General features: G+C 37.3%; 2 protein-coding genes and 1 long non-coding RNA gene across 3 annotated transcripts; 2 read left to right on the top strand and 1 right to left on the bottom strand.

Moving 5' to 3' along the window:
• The first annotated feature begins 201 nt into the window (after window positions 1-201).
• On the top strand, window positions 202-2,387 carry LOC112092582 (zinc finger BED domain-containing protein RICESLEEPER 2-like). Its single transcript, XM_024169113.1, has 5 exons — window positions 202-439; window positions 528-1,612; window positions 1,705-2,017; window positions 2,103-2,198; window positions 2,383-2,387. The coding sequence occupies exons 1-5, from the start codon at window positions 202-204 to the stop codon at window positions 2,385-2,387; spliced, it is 1,737 nt and encodes a 578-aa protein (XP_024024881.1).
• Window positions 2,388-11,194: 8,807 nt separating this feature from the next.
• Window positions 11,195-18,900, bottom strand: LOC112092576. The gene is made up of 5 exons (XR_002902652.1): window positions 18,832-18,900; window positions 18,572-18,639; window positions 17,784-17,937; window positions 17,557-17,706; window positions 11,195-11,369 (listed from the first exon to the last, which is right to left on the bottom strand). It is a non-coding gene; the product is annotated as an uncharacterized LOC112092576 (long non-coding RNA).
• A 1,033-nt stretch (window positions 18,901-19,933) lies between these two features.
• LOC112092581 lies at window positions 19,934-20,935 on the top strand. Its single transcript, XM_024169112.1, has 2 exons — window positions 19,934-20,389; window positions 20,432-20,935. Exons 1-2 carry the CDS (start codon window positions 19,934-19,936, stop codon window positions 20,933-20,935), a joined length of 960 nt encoding a protein of 319 aa, XP_024024880.1.
• The last annotated feature ends 2,611 nt before the right edge of the window (window positions 20,936-23,546 follow it).

Here is a 23,546-nt window from a genome sequence, read left to right as displayed (position 1 = left end):
TATCTACGGTTTGTGAATGCTGTGATCAATTGGTGAATGTCTATTGAAATATAGAACATATAATTATTTAAACTCCATTTATTTTATTATTGCACAGCTAGAACAAGAGTTATGATCTCTTTGTGATCTAATTATATGGTTTTCTGGTACTGTAAACTAATGTTAACTAATGTTTTATTTTGTGCAGATTAATTTAACACAATGGAAATTGATATTGAGTCCATTGAGTCTCAAAGTGTGGATGTTGAGGTTGAAGAGATTGATGGATCGAGTTTGAATAACGAAACTCAAGGCGATCAACTCCAAAGAAGAAAAAGGAAGCTGACCTCAAAAGTTTGGAGTCACTTTGTTCATCTTCTTTTGGGTCCGGACAAGAAATTGAAGGCCAAGTACAAACATTGTAGCTCTGCATACCTCGCGGATAGCAAGTACGAAACTGGTAATTCAATTGGTCTCTAGAAATACTACAAGGGATGATGCTTTAAGGTTTTACAAAAAGGAAATGTCATGAATTAAACGCATGTTAGAGACTACTCTGGGTAGAATTAGCTTTACTTCTTATGCATGGAGTTCTTTGGCTAGTGATGGATATGTTTGTCTCATTGCGCATTTCATAGATAATAATTGGAACTTACAGAAAAAAGTGTTAAACTTTAGTTTTATGCCACCCCTACATAGTGGCGTTGTTTTGTCTGAAAAACTTTATGATTTTTTGAGTGACTGGGGAATTGAGAACAAGGTGTTTAGTGTGACACTAGATAATGCTTTTGCAAATGGTGTTTATGTTGACATGTTAAGAGAGCAATTAGTTGCGAAAGGGGTTCTTGTACACAATGGCGATCTATTTCACATGCGATGTTGTGCACACATACTAAATTTAGTTGTGCAAGAGGGTTTGAAGCAGATTGATGATTCCATTGTTAAGATCCGTGATAGTGTCAATTATGTCAAGGGATCCCAAGTGAGGAAACAAAAGTTTTTAGATTGTGTGAAGTTAGTTGCAATTGGTGATAAGAAAGGGTTATGTCAAGATGTACCAACTAGGTGGAACTCGACATATCTTATGCTTGAGAGTACTCTTTACTATCGCCGTGTCTTTCAACATTTAGAGTTGAGTGATTCAAACTACAAGCATTGTCCTTCTACTGCCGAGTGGGACAAAGTTGAGAAGATTAAAACTTTTTTGAAGTTGTTCTATGATGCAACTCTTAAATTTTATGAAACAAAGTATCCCACTGCCAACTTGTACTTCCCTTCCATTTGGCATTGTTGCTTCATGTTGAAACAATATTCAGAAGGTGATGATGAGTACTTAAAGTGTATGGCAATAGCAATGTGGGGCAAGTTTCAAAAGTATTGGTCTCAGTTCCATCTTACCTTGGCTATAACATGTGTTCTAGATCCTCATTTTAAGCTTGGGCTTGTCGAGTTCAGTTACAAAAAGCTTTATGGAGATGATTGTTTTGAATGCATAACAATGAGGAGTACGTTGTACTCTATATTTGAAGAGTACAATAAAAACAATAAGGATTCAACTAGCCAAAAGACCAATATTTTTGAATATTTTATGACGGAAAAAGAAGGAAGTGATGATGTGGATGTTATATTCAAGGTAATTCCTAGTCCTCTATTTATTGGTAATGTGGATGCTCTATGCTTATGTCTCCTTGTGTATTCTTATACTATCTCCTTCTCATTTTGTAGGAATTTGATGAGATGTCTTCGGTTGAGTCTAGTACTGCGTCACAGAAATCAAAGCTTGACCTTTATTTGGATGAGCCAAGACTGGCTAGGAACGCGGAGCTTGATATCCTTTCCTTTTGGAAATCAAACCAATTTCGATATCCAGCATTAGCTTCTATGGCTTGTGATATTTTGGCTGTCCCTGTTTCAACAGTTGCTTCTGAAGCTACATTTAGTGTTGGTGGTAGAGTTCTTAATTCATTTCGTAGCTCACTTAAACCAAAGACAATTGAAGCACTTGTTTGTACCAAAGATTGGTTATATGGTGACAAAGGTGGTTTCAAACTTATTTAATTTATTTATATTTTCTATATTGATTTTGAACTAACTTGTATCTATATATATTTATTTTCGTGTAGATTTCAATGAAGAGCTAGAGGATCTTACACAAGATATCTTCAACTTTTCGTTGAAAGATGATGAGCCTTTCTCACAGGTATCAAGTTCTCCTGAACGTAATAATGTATTTGGAGTCCCCCCACTACAACAAATTAATTAAATGTTTAATTATTAATCGTGTATATTTTTTTTCTAATTTGTGAGACTTTTATGTGTTTGTTTTCTAATTTGTGAGAGACTTTTGTGTTTGTTTTAATTTTGAACTTAGATTATGTAATGTCTCTACATCATGTTAATCAGGTTGAGAAACATGTTTTATCACTCATTTTATAAACAGGTTCAAAGTAGGTTCAGAAATAGGTATATTTATCACTCATTTCATAAATAGGTTTAGAAATGGATTCAGAAACGGGTTGTTAATAGGTTAAACGTACCTATTACATACTTATTTCATAAACGTGTTGGCAGGTAATTAACGGGTTGACATGACACGTTTACGACATGCTTAATAAACGGGTTTGTCGTGTCATGTCATGTCAACCCACTAATATACAGGTTGTGTTTGGGTTTTGTATTTTGACACGATTAATAAACGAGTCGTGTTCATATCAGATCTATTCATGTCAACTGAATGGTTTAACACGACACGAACATGACTCGTCAACACGAATTACCACCCCTAACAGAGAGTAGGGTTTTAACTGGGTTATTCTCATCTAAGGGATTTTTAAAAATTCATGTAGTTGTAAATCCAGATTTATCTCAAATTGACCTATTTACTAATTTCTCTAAAATTTTGACCTATTAATTTTAATTCTCCTCAAATCTTGGCCTATTATTCTCGAAATTTCTAACACTATGAAAAAATTCATATTAATAGATAAAATCGAGCTAATACATGAAATTGGTCTAACTAATGCATAATTGGTGCTTTTCTACTACAACTATCGTGGCATCATGCTCACAAATATACGAAGTACAAAACTACGTACGCAATTTACTTTTCTGCCTCAAAATGAAAATTTATTTTTTCCCGTGATAATATTCACTATTGTCAGCTATATTTGTTCTTGATTATAAACGTATCACTTTAACTAAATTTGAGAAATGCTTTACCATGGTCCTGAGCCATAAATAGCAAATATTTCACTCGACTAAACAAGCAAATTGATGAAATCATCTTACACACAAGCCAAAAAATCATCAAAAAGTTGTTTTTCTTTGAGAAATTGAGATACAACAATATCGTTCGATTTTTTATTATAAGAATTTGTAAATTGTCATATCATGTCGAAAAAAAAGAACAAATATCACTAACAAAATTCCTCGAACTTCTTCATCAATTTCTTTTTCAAAAAGAATAAATATGGTCTTTTTTTTCCATTTGGTCCTCTCATCCAAGCCATGGCGTGACGAGGCCGCCATCAGGTCAGGTGGTCGTGCACACGTTCCGATGCAACTTTTTCAATTCGATTAGCATTAAGCAAGCACGAGGGAAAAAGAAAAAAATTAATTTGATATAAGGGTTCTAACTTTAAACTTGTGATGGAGTTAGATATGAATTATCACCAGACAAATCATGAAAGATAGAGATTTTATGATATGATGCAAAAGAAATACTCTAGGTAGGATGGTTTTTATCGTTAGTGTTAAACGTATCCCGCTTATAAAGTATTTTGTATACAAATACTTTATAATAGAATAAAAAAGTGAGAACTATATAATTAGATATGGAAATCTCTCGATTAGTAAATTGTAATTTTAAATGAATAATGTTAAGAATGCTAATTCAAATCTCAATTTTTATGTACTAATTGATGTGGTATATGAATTGTCACTTTTTTATTAACGGGTGTTTAAAATATTATCACGTCAATTAATAATAAAAAATTACATCTATTAATAAAAAATGATAATTTATATGTCACATCAGTTAACACATAAAAATTAAAATTTGAGTTGGTGTCCTTAGCCTTTCTGGTTTTAAACTGTCAAATTTTCATTTCATTCTGTTAAATTTTTATTATTTTTGTAATATAATATATGATTATATATAATGTGACAGTTTGAAAATGTCTTATTGGCATAGTATTTTTTTTTTCTCTCTTTTATCATAGAATTTTAAAGAAAGGAAAAAAAATTGTGGAGAGGGAAGAAAGGGGGAAAAAAAATCTATGATACGACATGTTGGGTGCGTTTGAAATTAGTTCTAAAACGTTTTTATTTTTTGTATGAAAATGAAAACGAAAACGTTTTCATTTTCATTTTGGAATCATTTCTGAAAATGCGTTTGATAGTTTTATTCCGAGATTGTTTTCAGTTTAAAAAAAACTGAAATTGTGTTTTGTGGTTTAATTTTAAGAAGAGTTTGGAGAGGGGGGGTGTAGTCAGGGGGGTGGTGGGCAGTCAGAGAAGAGAGAGAAGAACGAAGGGAGAAAAAGAAAAACGGATTTCATCCGTTTTCAAAAAAAATGAGTTTTTGAGAAAAATTTAAAAACGTTTTTATTTTTAGTTTTGGTACGGATTCTTCCCAAACACATTTTTATTTCCCGTTTTAATTTTTCTTCATTGAAAAGCGTAAAAAAGAAAACAAAAACAAACGGTCCGGTTGTTTTGTTCACCCTCTTTTCCTCCTATTTTGGATATCCCAAGGATTCTGTGCCTTCCGTCCAACTATGGTTCAATAAAATTATTCTTTATTAAGCTAATTTAACTATATACCATTTCTAAAGAGTCGCTTGTTGGTTTCTACCATTTTATTTTATTTTCATTGATTAATATAATTTTCAAGTGGTATGAAGTCTATACTACCATTCATTTATACCTAATTTTCAACCCTTAAATTAAATATTAATCAACTCCAATTAATCAATGATTAACTATATCTAATTGTCTAGAGTAAATTTTTCTTGTAACTCATTAAAAGCCATATATTTCAAATTTTCTACAAAAGTAATAGAATTAAATAATACTACTATCGAAGTGATATATTCTAATTGACTCATTTTTGTTCATACCACCACACATTTAAGTTCCGTTCATTTCACCGATTTAAATTTTATTACAGTAAAAAGCTCTAAAAAATAATCACATCTAACTTTTTTACTACAGTAAAAAGCTCTCACATAAAGTCACATCTCAACTTGAATTAAAAACTTGAATCAGTGAACTAAATGGACCCTTAATGTTACATATAGATTGGTTAGACAGAGTTTTAAGTCTCATTTATTTCACTGATTCAATTTTTAATTTTAAGTTTCTACAGTTAAAAACTTTAAAAAAAATGTCACATCTCAACTCAAATTTAAAACTCAAATTTGCGAATCGAGACCTTAATATCAAACTTAAAGTGCATCCTCAAAAAAGAAAGAGAAAGAAAAACGTATTTAATGTTATACCAACTCATTAGTGATTTAGGGGTTATTCTTTTGGAGTGTAACTTGAGTGTAGTTTTTGAGTTAAATTTGAGTTATAACTTGAGTTGAAGTTAGAACTTGAATAAAGTTGAGTAAAATTGAATAAAATTAAAACTTAAAAAAACGTGAACTTTAATAAAATTAAAACTTAAATCGTCTTTTTTTGAGTTTTTTTGAACAAAAGAATATACCTTTAATTATCTAATTAAATTTGAGACTGATCTATAAATATCCACACTTCTTAATTGTAGGTTGCATATTTTAAAACTAGACTCGTAGAACTTGGTAAAAGAATAGGAATAGCCTAACAATAATTTTACTTTCCACCACCACTGCGATGTGTAGAATTCGAATCTCTTCAAATTAAAATAAAGTAAAATAAAATAAAAGAAGCAAAAGCATGGAAAAGTGGGTCCTACCTCACTTCGATCATGACTTTTGGGACATTACGTGGAACACGGAGGGCATGGACCCAACAAATGATGATTGGGTAGGGGACCGCATGGGGCCCACTTGGTCTGCTTGTCCTCTCCCTCGTGACTGGCTGATTGGGTTTTGTCCATCAAAACAGATCGTGTCTTGTAATCCCAGTGGACGGCAGGTGGGGCCCATCGCTTATTACCCTCATTAGTCTAGTCACCTCTTCATTCATTATGTTGCAAAACATAATTAAATTTTCATTCTTTATTTATCAGTTAATAATAATATTAGACAAGTATATGTCAGTCACACGCATGTACAACATATGATATCATTTATGAGCAAATTTTCCCCTTTGAAACTCTTCACTATATGTGTACATATGATATCATCGATTAGGAATTTCATCCGCTTCAAAAAAACATTTTAGGTTTTGCTCTTTCCTGTTCTCTCGCGTTTTAACCTTATTTAGAGGGTATTTAATATGAGTATACGTGTCGTAATTTGAATCATAGTTCATGACTCGTTATAGTATTTTATCTCATAAAAAATATACGTAAATTGAAAATGATTCTGAATTATGAATCTGAATTCGTAAATCAAGTGTCCACTCATAATTTACTCTGTATTACAATAGGTTTTTTCTTCTTATTTTTTTAAGTAAATTAAATTAATGCATCTTAAATTTATCATATGTACATGTCGTATCGAAAACTTTTAGTTTTAACTTTTTGAACTCTAAATTTTATAATCTTTGACAATACAGTCCAATTTATAACGTATGTCAATTAATAGACAATAATTCAAATTCAAAAATTAAAGTTTAAAAAATTTAAGATCCAACTTGCTAATCAATAAAAAATTCAGCTGCATTTGTGTAAAAGTCTTGGGCAATTTCCGTCTACTAATCAATGTTCGTTAATTATTGAACCACAATTACAATTTGTAACCAATTAGAAAATTTAAGATGTTATTTATCAAAATTAAAAATTCGGAGTCCGACAATTAACTTTTTTTTTTTTGTGTTGGGGGGCAAAGAATATGATTACTTCTTACTAGCGATAATGATTTCTAAAGTATCTAATTCAAATGAAATTATGAATAAAAAGGTACAAAATGCGCTTATACTAGTGCAACCTCATGGTAAGACTTCATAATAGAATGAGCCGTGAGTTAATCCAAAAAACATTACAGATTTTACTTTGGTAAGTATTTAACTTATTAAAAGTATTCATTTTAAAAAACTCTATCATTTGTCTAGTTTTAATCTAAAAGATAGAAATATATAGACTAATGTTAATGAGTAGAAATAAAAGAGTGCTCCATCTTGTGCATTGCATTATTGCAGAAAAGCACTCTCCCAAATCCATATTACCTACTAAACTCTAAAATGTGGAGAATTTTCAAAATGAAAATTTCAATATTGAAAATTTTTCTCATGTTACCTTCTTTAAGCGGAGAACGTTGCATTATTTGAGAAAGCTCTTTCACTTGTTACCATTATAAGTATAGACTAAATAATTAACCCTTAAGCTGCTAATAATTTTCAACAAATTCTCTCTTGGACAGGTACACGAACAATTACGGAACAATGATACAACATGTTAACAAAAACCAAATTATCCATTCAATATACAACCAAATCATAAGTCAAATCACGTTACATTTGAATTATTAGAATGTTAGATTACGCCTTCGCAACACTTGCGCTTTTTTGTTTAACAAAAACCAAATTATCCATTCAATATACAACCAAATCATAAGTCAAGTCACGTTACATTTGAATTATTAGAATGTTAGATTACGCCTTCGCAACACTTGCGCTTTTTTGTTTTTTTTGTTTTCAGAAGTAGAAAACGAATAATAGAGATTCTCCAAATCAACATCACCAGAAAATCTCCAACTTCTTTTTTCTTTTTTTAAAAACAAAATACAAAGATGGAAGTGTCATCAGGCGAATAGCAAGAGAGGCAGTGATTACTAATAATCTTGTCGTTAAGTTAATCTTCAACTTAACTTTCATTCAAGCTTAATAAGTTTCTAAAACAACTTTCGTGATCAAGTCTAAAATAAATGTCAACCTATAAAATAGAATCCACATCTTGTAAAAGACATCATTTCTGATTTTTCAACCACATACCACAAACGTTTTCAAGAACATAGAGGAAATTAATAGAGATATAACATGACAAAATAACATTAGATGGTAAGGTTCAAAATTTTTAAAGTTAAGATTCTAAAATAAGATAAAGATTCATGTTCAAGGAGGCCGCAGATAATAGTAATCCTTGGAATTATTTTTATTTAATGTGTGTGTGTGTGTGTGTGTAATTTCTTCTCCTGAAGAAATTATTGTATCATGGATGCTTTAATTCAATAAACCCCTTGTATACGAAACTTGTGTTGGGAGTATGCAGAAGACCACAAACTAGTCTAGCACTAAACGGACTATTTTAGACGTTTAACAAAAGGGCAAGATAGTTTGCTAAGATGCGATGTTATCAAACATATATGTACAAGAACAAAAAACTTATATTAGTCAAGAGTCAATCTACAAACAAGCCGTGGCTTCGGCGACAAGGTTTTCAGTCAGGATAAACAGAGTGTGGATTTTCTAGAGGCCACGCTTCTAATAACTTGCTTAGCTGAGGCATGTTTGCTTCACTGGAAACCCCAAAAAAAAAAAAAAAAAAAAAAAAAAAAGAAAGTGGAGAAGCCCTATTGACGAATGCTATCCATATACAGATTGAACAAAAATCCATCCTCCAAAATGGCGGCCATTACTATCACAAAAAAAAAAAAAAAAAAGGGACTTATAATGGATACAGACGACAGTGATGACCACCTGTTGTTCCCTTGGTGTTGAATAAGGACCCACAAAAATGTGAGAGAACTTTACGCTTCTTGGTCTTATTGCATTGTTTTATCTAAGCTGTGAATTAGAAGAGTTCAGGACGACGTAAAAATGTTAAATTCAGTGTGAGGAAGTCCGTTATAGCAACTTGAAACAGATGATGAAGTCTGTAATAATTGAAGGCAACCAGCAGTTTAGGTGTCATCAGTGCAAGAGTTAATAATTTGGGCATGGTTTAAAGACCTTGTTTTACCATGAGTTCAATCACCCAGAAAAGAAAGTGGCCGTTTCATGCTAAGCTCTGGTTTGAGCAGCAGGAATTTCTCCAACTCGTGAGAAGCACTTAAAATCTTCTGCAACCAGATTAACCAAAACACGTTAGAGAAGTCCAGTATAAGCATCAATTATAGTGAGAGGAAAAAAATTAAAAAAAGTTTTAAGGATGTATATGTATCAGGTTCTTCTCAATTTCTAAGTTAGTTGTCAGAAGTATTGTTCAATGAACTGGCAATACCAATCATCCTTATAATATTTTGCCTCCTTGTGTCCTGTCTAAATACCTTTCTAACCAAATTAGACCTCAAAATTTTTTTCTTCTAGTATTATCCTTAGTAATTCTATTATTTCACAAATTCTGAAATAATTTCTTGTCCACCTCTTTTGCATTGTTTAGCTTCATCCATAATTATTCTCTAAATTTAGTGATTCGTTTACAAATTCTAAACTTCGAATTCCATATTGTTAAGCCACCAAGTTTCAAAGAGGGCGGTCTCCAAGCAGCCTACATCAAGAACAACTTTATAGCAGAAATATTAACACACTAACAATAATTAATGAACAAAATTGTAAAAAATTGACAATTTTCAGAAAGGTCACTGATAAAATTGTGCTCAAAGGAATAACATTTACCAGTGCAGCAAGGCGTGCTTGTTGTAAAATATTCCCATCTACTTCCAATCTGGCAATAGGAAACTCTGGAAGATGTCCGGACTGTTTAGTCACCAGGTCCGTGTAAAGAAAGGTCCACATTAGCCAAGTGAAAACCATCCCATGATTTCTCGAGTACCTTCAATCGGTTAAGGCTAGTAGCAGTAGATGTCACAAATATGCATTTGGATTTCCTAGCTCCATGCCCAACTCGTCCTCTAAGTTGGTGTAACTGAGCTATCACAAACCTCTCAGCATTCATAACAACCATCAGTGATGCATTCAAAACATCAACACTAACCACAATTACTTGTGTGGAAAGCAGTATATGAGTTTCTCCACATCTAAAGTGTTTAAGTGCCTCGTCTTTCTCGTCGCTCTTCATTTTTCCATGCAGGATAGTCCTGAAACCTGCAGGATAAAGCTTCAAAGTCTGCTGCAGCTACAAGAAGTAGAGGCAGCTGTCCAGATTGTTTGATGACTGGATGCACAAGATACAGTTTTCCTCCTTGTAATTCATCTAGGATTATCTGTTAAATATGATATCATATTCATGAAATAACATTCCAAACGAAAGCAAAGAATCAAAAAATCATTGCCACTCAAATAAATTAACATATTGTCCTTGAAATGAAAATGCTAACCCCTAAGTATAGATGAACTCTTACAGAAATACTTACACAGTAGTTTCAAGGATAAAAAATTGTGAATTTATTTGTGCTCGATGTATAGACCTTTAAAGTGGAAACAATCAAACACTAATCTCTTCTCTCTCTCATGACTTGTTTTCATTGCTTAACACATATTTAACAATATTTTTAATATAAAGGTTTTCGTCTCTCTCTCTCTCTGACTCATGACTTCTTTCACTGCTTCCCACATATTTAACAGTATTTTTAATATAAAAGGTTTTAGTCTACGGACGAATAAGAATGCTTCCTTATGTACTTTGCATTCTTCCATGATTCCTCAAGTGAAAGCACAAAAATCAAATATTATAAGAAAGATCGAAAACATCCAAGTATTAGAAGCATATTAGAATAAACGACTTGTAATAGACACATTGCTAATTTCCAAGTATTAGAAGCATATTACAAGTTGCTAAAATCAAATATTGTTCAATTATTGAGCTTTCTGTAGTTCCTTTAACATCTTTTGTGTATGAAGTGTGTCCGATGAAATTAAAAGATCATTTAGCTTTATCCAAAAGAACAAAAGATGTTAAAAGAACTACAAAAAGCTCAATAACTGAACAATATCGTCCTAGCATAACTCTAACATTCATTCCATCCATAACCACGTTGATAAAACACACACAATTGATACCTACTTCCTTTGAACTTCTGATCTTTAATCTCAAACAATTTTCTTATAACTTTGCAACAAAACTACTTGTCGTTTCAAAATATGCGGAGACCACACGAAATTTTCTCTATGAGCTTCATGCAACATGACAAAGAAAAACATATAAGCAAACTAATATGGAGCGACAGGATAGAAACATTGTATATTTGTGTCAGGGACACATCTCCGTATAAAGCCAGAGCAAGAGTCCTCGGGATAGGAGTGGCAGACATGGCAAGAACATGAGAAGCCATAAACTTATCAGTTTGTGAGGAGTCATCCGAATTTTCTGAAGCAAGTCTTGAACATATGGAAGTATTGCCCAACTGCAGGATTAGTTCCCTCACTCAGTTACTCCACAAATCATTGCAGAATCAAGGGGACAAAAAAAAAAAAAAAATTACGCATGTTAAAATAAAATTTAGACAACCAGCATGTGTTGACATTATTAGTTATTTTTATTTTTTTTGGACACATATGATTGTAATCATGACTTCCATAACTCTTTTTTTTTTTTTAAGAAGAAACAAACTTTATTGATTATATAGGAAAGGGGAGGGAGGAAGAATTATCCTCACCAAACCAAACCCAAAAATACAATGAAGTTTAAGACCGAAAACGAAGCATTAGCTTCTCCATAAAACAAGAGTAAGGCTAAATAAAAGGAGCTCAACTCCTGATAAAATCCGAAAAAATAGGTCTACCAAGCTTTTATCCCTATAAACCCATAATGAAACCCAATACTTTATTTTATCCCAAAGAAAATAGCCATCCTCCTCATGATATGAACTAACCTATATGAACAGAGGTGTCAGAGAATAGCAATATACACCAGATTAAAAATTCATTTAGCTCATCTCTTTCTCCTTCCCTAATCCTAGTATCTGAATTTTCATTTCTGACTGGTATCAGAAACTCAAATGCATCCAAAATAGTGTTGCAGTATTTGAGAGGGTTTGAATAAATAAATAAAGAAAAAAAGAAGCTAAAGCCAGCCATCTGCACTGATATCGTACATATGACATCATCGATACAGTACAGTTATTGCTGTTAAATAAAATTCTAAGTGAATAAATGGAACAAGTTAAAGAACCATTCATTAACATAATATCAGACATGATGATAATACAAAATTTAAGAAAGCAAAGAATAAATTAGAGAAGCAACGACCACATCTTAATCTCCCAAATCCACACTGGAATACTTAAGGTGTCTAATCTCCAGGCATGGAAATAAGACATGCAATAGATGCTCTTTTTTTTTTTTTTGGTATTTTTGGAGTTGCTAAATATCTCAAATCAAAGTTAGTTTCATCTGTTTAGGTGTGAAGAATTTCACTCCATTGATTTTCTGTCGAACCCATCACTTGGTAGGTTTTGAGTAACCGTGTTTCTTCCTAAAAAGATCTTCGGGTAATTGTGCATCTGGTGGGGCTTCTTCAGACCATAGACTGGATATACATGTATAAACATCATGTGCGATGCAAGAGATACACCAATAACTGACAAAAAACTTATTAAAAAAAAAGTTTATTGATAGATCAATAACACTGGCCAAAGGCTTTTTTTTTTTTTTTTTTTTTTGAAACAATCACCTGATAGGCCACCGGTGCACTTTACTTACATAAGGAGAAATAAAAGACGGGGGTAGATTAGGGATTCTGCGCGGGGGGTGGGGTTGTCTATTGTAGAATCAGGGGATATATAGAAGGGAAAACAGAGGAGAGTTAGTTAGAGAATTGTTTTGTGAGAAGTTGGAGAGTTCAAGTCTCTCGAAAACCTGAGTGTAGGAATTGTGTCCGGAAAGATTCTTGTCTCAATCTTCCGATAGTTGTTTCAATTCAATAATTCGTGCTTAATAACATTTCTACTTACCATTCCGTATCAATTCTGTATCAAATTGGTATCAGAGCGTCGATCTTGCGTAATCTGTGATGGCGGCCAGGAAATTGGAGGAAAGACTGGGTACCGTGGAAGAACAGTTGAGTTCTGTTTGGGAGGGAATTGCAAAGGAGATGGAATAAGTTAAGGATGATTTGCAGAAGATTCCTGCATTGGAGAAGAATGTCGCATTGATTTTGGGGAAATTGGACTCGTTGTTATAGAAACAAGGAGGAGAGGATTCAGAATATAGGGAGGCTAGGGCTGAGAATGGGAACGGAGGCGGACCGGCGTATGAGCACCGAGAAGGAGAATTTCGGTTGGGAGGGATGACAAGGCGAATCGAAATGCTGATTTTTGAAGGCACAAATCCAGATGGCTAGATTTTCCGTGCTGAGCGATTTTTTGCCCTAAATCGCATGGGAGAAAAGGAGAAATTGGAGGCGGCAGCCATTAGTCTCGATGGCGAGGCTCTGGCTTGGTTTCAGTGGACAGACGGGCGCCGGCCCATACGCGACTGGCTAGAATTCAAGAAGTTGTTGCTCGACCGTTTCCGACCATCGCAGGAGGGGTCGAACTGCGAGAAGTTCCTTGCTCTCCGGCAGGAAGGAACAGTGCGCGCGTATATAAGGGATTTTGAGATGCTGGCCGCGCCTTTGACGGAGATTCCCACGGCGATCCTCGAAGGACTTCATCAACGGTCTTAAGCCGGAGATTAGGGCGGAAATTTGCCTGCTTCAGCCGAGCGGGTTGAACCGGATCATCGAACTGGCGCGGAGAGTGGAGGATCGAAATTTTGCTTTGAGAGGAGCTAAAGGAACGACGTCCAGCCCGTGGATGCGACAACAACCATATAACCAGGCCTTTCGGAGCTAATCAACAAATATCCTCAAATCAGCCATGTCCAACGATAGGTCGTTTGGCCCTTCACAAAACGACAAGTCGTTTCAGCCAACAGATATGCCTACTGTTAGGCGTTTTTCTGAGGCTGAAATCCAGAAAAGACGAGAAAAATGCCTCTGTTTTAAATGTGATGAGAAATATTACTTTGGACATGTTTGTAAGAATAAGGAATTACAGATTTTGATTTTAGAAAAGGAAGAGGAAGTTAGTCAAATTGAACAGGAAGAAATTACAGCAGTGAATGAGGAAGAGGTAGTGGAACTTTCTTTGAATTCAGTGGTGGGAATCACCACTCCAAAAACCATGAAAATACGGGGATTAGTTGGGAGTCAGGAGGTGGTTGTGCTCATCGATTCGGGAGCCACCCACAATTTTATTTCCATGGAATTGGTGTGGAGGTTGGACCTGCCATTAGTTACAACCCAGGAGTATGGGGTGATTATGGGAACAGGAAGGCTGTGAAGGGGAGTGGGATTTGCAGGGGATTGGTGTTGGGGTTGCAAGGGGTGGAGGTGGTTGAGGATTTTTTACCCCTTGCGCTGGGGAGTTCGGACGTCATATTGGGCATGCAATGGTTGGGATCCCTTGGCAATATGACTGTTAATTGGCAGACATTAACAATGAAGTTCAAGGTGGGAGAGTCAACGGTTACGTTGCAGGGGGATTCAAGTCTCAGTAGGACATTGGTTTCTTTAAAGTCCATGCTGAAAACAATCAAGAAAGCAGGAGAGGGAATCTTAGTGGAGTTGGGATGTGTACAGGTCGCAGGGGAGGGGAAGCAGACGGAAATTCCAGAGGAGATTTCACAAGTATTGCGGCAGTTTGCTGCTGTTTTTGAGAAGCCGCAGGGATTACCACCGACTCGGGCTCGTGATCATGCGATTGTACTTCAAGAGGGAATGACTCCGATTAGGGTGCGGCCGTATCTCTATCCACAGGTGCAGAAAGATGAGATTGAGCGCTTGGTTAACGAAATGTTACAAGTGGGCATCATTCAACCTAGTGTCAGCCCGTACTCGAGTCCGGTACTTTTGGTTAAGAAAAAAGACGGGAGTTGGTGTTTTTGTGTGGATTATAGAGCTTTGAATTGCGCTACTGTCCCTGCCTGGTTCCCTATTCCGCTAATAGATGAATTGTTGGATGAGTTGCATGGGGTGAAGATCTTTTCCAAGTTGGATCTTCGTTCGGGGTATCACCAAATTAGGGTGCGCGCCGAGGATGTACCAAAAACAGCGTTTAGAACCCACGAAGGGCACTATGAATTTTTGGTAATGCCGTTTGGATTGACAAACGCGCCGGCCACTTTTCAGGCCTTAATGAATGAGGTGTTTAAGTGTTTCCTACGGAAGTTTGTGTTGGTGTTTTTGACGACATCTTGATTTATAGTGCGACCTTGGAAGAGCACGTGGAGCACCTGTTTTGGGTCTTTGAGTTACTGCGGCAGCATAGTTTGAGAGTTAATGATAAAAAGTGTTGTTTTGGCCAATCTTCATTGGAGTATCTCGGGCATATTATTTCAGCCGAGGGGGTGGCGGCTGATGAGAGGAAGATTGAAGCAATGCTGAATTGGCCAGCACCCAAGACACTGCGGGAGTTGAGGGGTTTCTTAGGTCTCATTGGATATTATCGTAAGTTCGTCAAGAATTATGTGATGGTGGCTAGTCCTTTGACTACGCAACTCAAAAAGGATCAGTTTGGGTGGAATCAAGCGGCAGAGGAGTCGTTTGTGGCATTGAAGAAGGCCATGACTACGGTTCCGGTGTTGGCCTTACCGGATTTTTCTCAGCCATTTGTGGTTGAGACGGATGCTTCCGGCTATGGACTAGGAGCAGTGTTGATGCAAAATGGTCGTCCAATTGCCTTTTACAGCCATGTTTTGTCCCCTCGAGGCAGGGCACGTTCAATTTACGAGCGTGAGTTGATGGCAATCGTCTTGGCCGTGCAGAAATGGCGACCATATTTGCTTGGAAGGCGTTTTATCGTTCGCACTAACCAACAGAGCTTGAAATTTCTGTTAGAGCAGCGACTGATTAGTACTGAGCACCAAAAATGGGTTACTAAACTGTTGGGGTATGACTTTGACATCCAATACAGGCCGGGAATAGAGAACAAGGCTGCTTATGTGCTTTCTTGTGTGGAAGGGATGCCCTCTTTATGCATGCTATCGTTTGTACACGGTTTGGACTATGGGGTGATACAGCAACAGGTGCTGTCGGATTCCCGGCTGATGGGAGTTTATCAGGCTTTGTTACAGGGGGACACCAGCTATCTTGGTTTTTCGTTGGAGCAGGGTCGGCTTTTGTACAAGAGTCGGCTAGTCTTGGCCAAGTCTTCCCCGTTAGTGGCTGCCCTATTACAAGAAGCGCATGATGGCCCGGTTGGCGGGCACTCAGGGGTGTTCAAAACTTACCGCCGCTTAGCCTCTGTTTGGTATTGGGTGGCATGTTCAAGGAGGTTAAGGAGTATGTCGGTCGCTGTACGGTTTGTCAACGCAACAAGCATTCCAATTTGTTGCCCGCGGGGCTTTTGCAACCTCTCCCAATTCCGGATCAGATTTGGGAGGATTTGTCTATGGATTTCATTGAAGGCCTTCCTAAGTCCGAAGGCTATGACACTATATTGGTTGTGGTGGATAGATTGAGTAAGTATGCCCATTTTGTGGCACTTCGTCATCCTTTTACCGCTCCGGCGGTGGCTCATTTGTTCATGCGGGAGGTGGTTCGCTTGCATGGGATTCCCCGTTCCATTGTGTCAGACCGTGACAAGGTTTTCTTAAGCGGTTTCTGTACTGAGTTGTTTCGTCTTCAAGGGACATCACTCAAGCGTAGTACTGCATATCACCCTCAGACAGACGGTCAGTCAGAGGTGGTCAACCGTTGTGTCGAGACGTATTTATGTTGTTTCGCGTCTGACAAACCTCGTCAATGGATGCGTTGGTTGGCTTGGGCCGAGTATTGGTATAATACATCATACCATTCGGCGGCCAATACTACACCTTTTCGTGTGGTGTATGGCCGAGACCCTCCACCCTTGATCCGGTTTGGTTCCGGCAAGACAACAGTAGCGTCGCTTGACCGTCAGTTGGAGGACAGAGACGTTGCTCTGGATGAACTGAAGTTACACCTGCTACGGGCACATGATAAGATGAAGGGGGTGGCCGATGGCAAGAGGCGGGATGTCGAGTTTTTGGTGGGTGATTTGGTGTTTCTCAAGCTGCGTCCTTATCGGCAACTGTCATTGTCCCGTCGCAGGAATGAGAAGTTGGCACCCCGTTTCTTTGGCCCTTATGAGGTGGCACAGCGGATTGGTAAGGTGGCTTACCGTTTGCAGCTTCCTGAGTCAGCTCACATTCACCCGGTTTTCCATGTGTCCCAACTCAAGCGTTGTTTGGGATCGGCTGAGGCCTCTCAGGAGCTTCCTGCTTAGCTTACCGCGAACATGGAGATGTTGATGGAGCCAGCAGAGGTTTTGGGTGTTCGCCAGCCTAGAGAGGGCAGCGGGGGTGACGTGGAGGTGTTGATCCACTGGCAGGGGATGCCCACCTTTGATGCAACTTGGGAATCGTTTTCGACTATCCAACACCATTTTCCATCTTTGCAGGTTGTTTCAATTCAATAATTCGTGCTTAATAACATTTCTACTTACCATTCCGTATCAATTCTGTATCATCACCAAAGACTAATCAGCCATAATCATCATGCTAATTGCTAATCATATAAAAACACACTACCTTGCTGTTGAACCTTCCTCTCTGGATCACACCAAAACGATGCTGCTCATCCACTACAGCAATCTGCAGTGCAGAGAACTCCACCTTTCAGCAATCAAACTGCGGGTTCCAATGGGCAGTGACTATTAATATGTCTCCAGTTTGAAGATCCTGAAATACGTTATTTTAATGGTAAGACTATAGATATTAGAAGTAAGAAAGCAAAAGTCCAGGATGGTTATTGGTACCTTACGTATCATCCGTGATTGTTTTAACTGGGTTGAACCTGTTAGTAACGCAATAGAAGGTTTGCACTCAACTTCCTCCATGCTTTTCAAGCAAATTATTTAAATGATCATAATGCTGGATTGCAAGCAACTCAGTTGGAACCATGAAAGCTGCCTACAGATTAGCAAAAGAAAGTGGACCACACTTCGGCATCAGACATACGAGATTTAAATAAAGGTTCTGTTACACATCAGCCTAGGAAGGTTTAGGCTAATGAGGGGTCTTAATGTAAATTCAGAGAATGACTAATATGTGTGTGCGTGTGTGTGTGTGTGTGTGTGTGTTGAGTTGGCAGGGTAAGAATTAGGGAGGTTTATTAGTGTTTGGCTAGGTGGAGTTGGGGTTTATGCAGAAATTAAGCTTTATTGAATCAGAATAAAATGAAGAAATACTGATAGAGCAGCATTCGAGAGGCTGCAACTCTCCCAAATCTTGGTTTCCCAAGCCCTAAAGAATACCCAAATCACTCACAAATCAGACATAAGCCTTCCACTCACTGCTAAACCCCTCTTATACTAATAACTACCGTCTAACAATTTGCTAAAATAACACTCGTCAATTAAACTAATTACTAACTATATTACATTACTCAGTACCTAACAGAAAAACATGCTGCTAATCTTACAAGGTAATAGTAATCAATATTTCTACCAAACTATAATTAAGAGGGTTTAAAAAAGAGGGGAAAAAAAAAAGGACCACAAAATAATAACCCAAGCCTGCAAAACCAAATAGATAAGCTCCCTACCTTTGGCTCAAAATTGCCAACCCATTGGTATTATGAAGGAAAGAAACATCTCCAATCACACAAAGAACCTGAATATTAAGTCAGCATTATGATAGTTTAATTTTTTTAGGTAGGAAAAGGAAATAGGAAAAAGAAAGAAAATAGAACCTCTACTGAACGAAAGAAGCCATTGAATAATGACAAAAATATTTCTCAGATTATGTCTACCATAACTAGTCTCCAGCGGTGACCAAAAAATATGAAGACCTCTCATGGCTTACCCATTTATTGCATCCTACAGGCAAAGCCAATAGCTGTACTAACCAACCCATCAATACCACTGGCTCCTCTGTTCCCAACCACCCAAATCAAATGAAAAAATAGTTCCGAGTTTAAAATCATAGCTGAAGTATTATGTGTACATCTTGACCATCCATGCCCATACATGTCTGCATCATGTATAGCCATACTATTTCCAATGAAAAGAGCAGCGTCGTATGAAAGTTGCTTCCGAAATTACACGTGCAACTTGAGGTTCAGTCAAGGAATATTCAGCAGAAATTTGAAATGACAACTCCCTGGCAACCTACAAAACAGGCGGGAAAAGACTTGGTAAGGGTGCACAAATAAAATCCCCAAAATAGCTGAATTCATTGAGGATACTCTTTTACTGTTTTCAGTTTCCCTCATTTTGGACAGAACACGTCCGCAGGAGAGAACAAAATAGAGTTCACCTCCTCAGAAAAAGTGCTAAATATTTATGGCCCACAATAAACTCCAAAATTAATTCAAAGACATCAAATCAATAAGAAGATCAAATTAAAGAAAACTGTTGAAATTCAAACTAGCCGAGAGGATTGTTAGGTTCCTAGAATCATGGATATAATTGATGCTACTTTGTAAGTTCTGTTGTAAACTAATTCCTAGAAATATGTAACGTAGTTCCTAGTATCTAGGAGTTTTCTTAGGATCAGCTTTTACGTTTTTCTGTGTATAAATATACCTGAAGTTTATTCAATTGATAATATAAGTGTTAAAAATCCAGATTATTCAGCCCATTCACAGCTGTAACATGCTGTAGATTTGACAGGCTGTAGAGGCCTCTAGCTGTCATCTTTCCTTATTTAGTTGATTTAGGAAATCAGGAAATATATCATGATATTTCTTGATTACGTTAGACTAGAAATTAGCCTTTATTTTCCCTGATAATAAGGCTGTAGATCAGGCCACACTCTTGTATATAAGTGCAGCTTTTTACCATTCCAGATCAATGAAAAGTATTATAATTTTTCATTCATTTCTTTATGGTATCAGAGCCTGGTTTCTGACTCTGTCTAGTAGTCCTTTTTCTTTTCATTCCTTCTTCCTTTAGTCCAATATTCAATGGCCAAATATGGCATGGCAGCAGACCGTGGAAGCTCCACTTCAGAATTTACCTCCAGTCAGGAAACCCCAATGGCAGGGATCAATGGAGGCTCGGACAGCAGTGGAGTTCTGCCAATCACAAGCCACAAGCTGAACGGGCATAACTATTTGCAGTGGTCACAGTCCGTTCTCATGTTTGTTCGTGGGAAAGGAAATGATGACCACCTCACAGGCCTGTCAACTTCACCAGGAGAAAAAGACCCCAAATACCGGTCTTGGAGGGCTGAGGACAGCATGGTGATGTCTTGGCTGATTAACTCTATGATCAATGATATTGGAGAAAATTTTCTTCTCTATAGTACTGCCAAAGAAATTTGGGATGCTACCAAAGATACCTACTCCAGCAAAGAAAACACCTCTGAACTATTTGGTGTGGAAACCATTCTCCATGATCTCCGACAAGGTGAAACCTCTGTTACCTAATACTATAATACTCTTACTCGTTATTGGCAACAGTTAGACTTGTTTGAAGAGTATACTTGGGAGAGTCCGAGTGATGGAAATCGGTATAGGCAGATTATTGAAAAGAAACGAGTGTTTAAGTTTCTAATGGGACTTAACAAAGATTTAGATGAAGTCCGTGGGAGAATTCTGGGTACAAAGCCACTACCAAGTCTAAGAGAAGCCTTCTCGGAGGTAAGGAGGGAAGAAAGCCGGAAGAAAGTGATGCTAGGAACACTAAACAATCAGCCCACAGCCGCAGCCACTGAAGGATCAGCCCTTGCTGTACGTGGACCACAACTGAACAACACAGAAAACAAGGTGAGAAGAGGAGGCAGACCCCGGTGTGAACATTGCCGAAAGACAGGCCATACAAGGGATACTTGTTGGAAGATTCACGGGAAACCTACTGATTGGAAACCCTCACGTTCAACAACTGAAAGCCGTGGCAACATTGCATCTTCAGCCAGTGAGAACAACACCTCAGAACCGATTCTCTTTAGCAAAGAGTGGCTTTAACTTCTTCAAAAGATGATCAGCCAATCCACAAGCTCTTCTACTGTTGCTACAGGGTCCCTTGCTCAAAAAGGTAATTTTTTAAAGGCCTTAATTGTTAGCAAGGAAAGGAAAAATATTTGGATCATTGACTCAGGCCCTTCAGACCACATGACGGGAGATAAATCTCTTCTTACTGATTTTGTGCCTAACAATGGAAATCACTCAGTTAAGATTGCAGATGGCTCCACTTCAAGAGTTGCAGGATTTGGTTCGGTCACAGTTTCTAAGACTCTGTCCCTTCAATCTGTCTTACTTGTACCAAATCTTGATTATAATTTATTGTCAATTAGTAAACTGACTCGAGATAAGAAGTGTGTTGCTAAATTCTTCCAAAAATTGTGTGAATTTCAGGACTTGGATTCGGGAAAGATGATTGGCAGTGCTGAGGAGTGCTCAGGACTCTATCTCCTCAAAGGCAATCACTTTGTGGAAAAACAAGCTCACGAAGCAGTCTTGTCAAGTCAGTCTCACAATAGTCATGTTTCTATTTCTTCTAATAAGGATAGTGAAATTATGTTATGGCACTATCGTCTAGGACATCCTAATTTCTTTTATCTTGAAAAATTGTTCCCTTCATTATTCAGAAATAAAAGATCTAAGAATTTTCAATGTGAAGTGTGCCATCTTTCAAAGGATGTTCGTAATTCATATCCTAGCCGATCATATAACATGTCACATCCTTTCTCTATGATTCATAGTGATGTCTGGGGACCATCCAATATTAAAAATATCACCGGGTCACGTTGGTTTGTATCTTTTATTGACGATCACACAAGAATTACCTGGATATTTCTCATGAAAGAAAAATCAGAAGTAGAGCAAATCTTCAAAAATTTCAACACCATGATCCAAACACAATTCCAAACAAAAATCCAAGTCTTCAGGACAAATAATGCAAAAGAATATTTCAAAACTGTTCTAAGAGATTATCTGAACAGTCAGGGTATTATTCATCAGAGTTCTTGTGTCGACACTCATGAACAGAATGGGATAGCGGAGAGAAAAAATAGGCATCTCCTTGAGGTTGCTAGGTCCTTGATGTTCACTTCTCATGTTCCAAAACACTTCTGGGGAGAAGTTGTCCTTACGGCAGCTTATCTTATCAACAGAATGCAATCCTGTGTGCTAAAATTTCAAACTCCGAGTCAAGTCCTTCTCAAAGCTTGTCCAGAAAGTCATCTCATTTCCAACATTCCACCCAAACTGTTTGGATGCTCAGCCTTTGTTCATGTTTATCCGCATAACCGAAGCAAACTCGATCCCAGAGCAATCAAATGCATTTTTCTTGGGTACTCACCAAATCAAAAAGGGTATAAATGTTACTCACCCATCACAAGGAAATTCTATAACTCGATGGATGTTACATTCCTTGAGGAACAGCCCTACTACCCAAAAACTAATGTTCAGGGATAGAGTGTGTCAAAAGAACATCATTTTTAGGACATCATTGAAACCCAACCTCATCATGACCTACGTGTTTCTCATCATGACCTTCATACTCTTGATCCCAATTCAAACACTCAGTCGCTCGAATCTCTTGTTGAAGCCCATTCACATAATCCACCTCAAGAGTTACCCTCCAAATCTCCATCACACCATTCTCCTGCTAAACATAGTGAGCTTCGTGTTTATTCCAAAAAGAAATGGCATCGAAAGGAGATAGAACAACCAACATTCCCTCAGCAAATCCAAGAGTCGGAACCAACTCCAAGTCTTTCAGAAGCAACACCAGGTAACTCCTAATCTGTCTCATCTACTCTTGAGCTTTATGATGATCGGCCCATTGCTGTAAGAAAAGGAGTTAGATCCTGCACAAGTCATCCTGTTTATAACTTCCTGTCTTACAAAAGATTATCTCCAGAATATCGTGCTTTTGTCTCCAATCTTGACAAGATACAGGTCCCTAACAATATTCATGAAGCTATTGAGATACCACATTGGAAGGCAGCTATTATGGAAGAAGTTCGGGCCTTAGAAAAGAACAATACATGGGAGGTAGTTGACTTGCCACAAGGAAAACGACCCGTGGGCTGCAAATGGATATTCACGATAAAACACAAGTCAGATGGGAGTGTAGAACGATTCAAAGCTCGACTAGTTGCAAAGGGATTCACGCAATCTTATGGTATTGATTACCAGGAAACATTTGCCCCAGTTGCAAAACTCAATACTGTAAGACTCCTATCCCTTGCAGCTAATCTAGAATGGCCACTATTCCAACTTGATGTCAAGAATGCCTTCCTCAACGGCGATCTCGAAGAAGAAGTATACATGGAGATTCCTCCTGGTCTCGGAACACAAGCAACAAATAATAAAGTCTGCAAACTCAAGAAGTCATTGTATGGACTAAAGCAGTCACCTCGAGCTTGGTTCGGCCGATTTTCTAAAGCTGTAAAGAAGTTTGGATACGCACAGTGTCAAGCAGATCATACTCTTTTTATCAAGCGATCAGAAAGGGGGGAGTCATCCATTCTCATTGTCTACGTAGATGACATTGTCCTTACAGGGGATTTCTTAGAAGAAATGAAAAAGACTGAAGAACGTCCTTGCAAAGGAGTTTGAGATCAAAGAC

Source organism: Morus notabilis, unplaced genomic scaffold (genome assembly GCF_000414095.1).
Source record: "Morus notabilis unplaced genomic scaffold, ASM41409v2 Scaffold109, whole genome shotgun sequence".
NCBI lineage: Eukaryota > Viridiplantae > Streptophyta > Magnoliopsida > Rosales > Moraceae > Morus > Morus notabilis.
The sequence above is the reverse complement of the archived record's forward strand: the minus strand, read 5'-3'. Positions and strand labels throughout refer to the sequence as shown.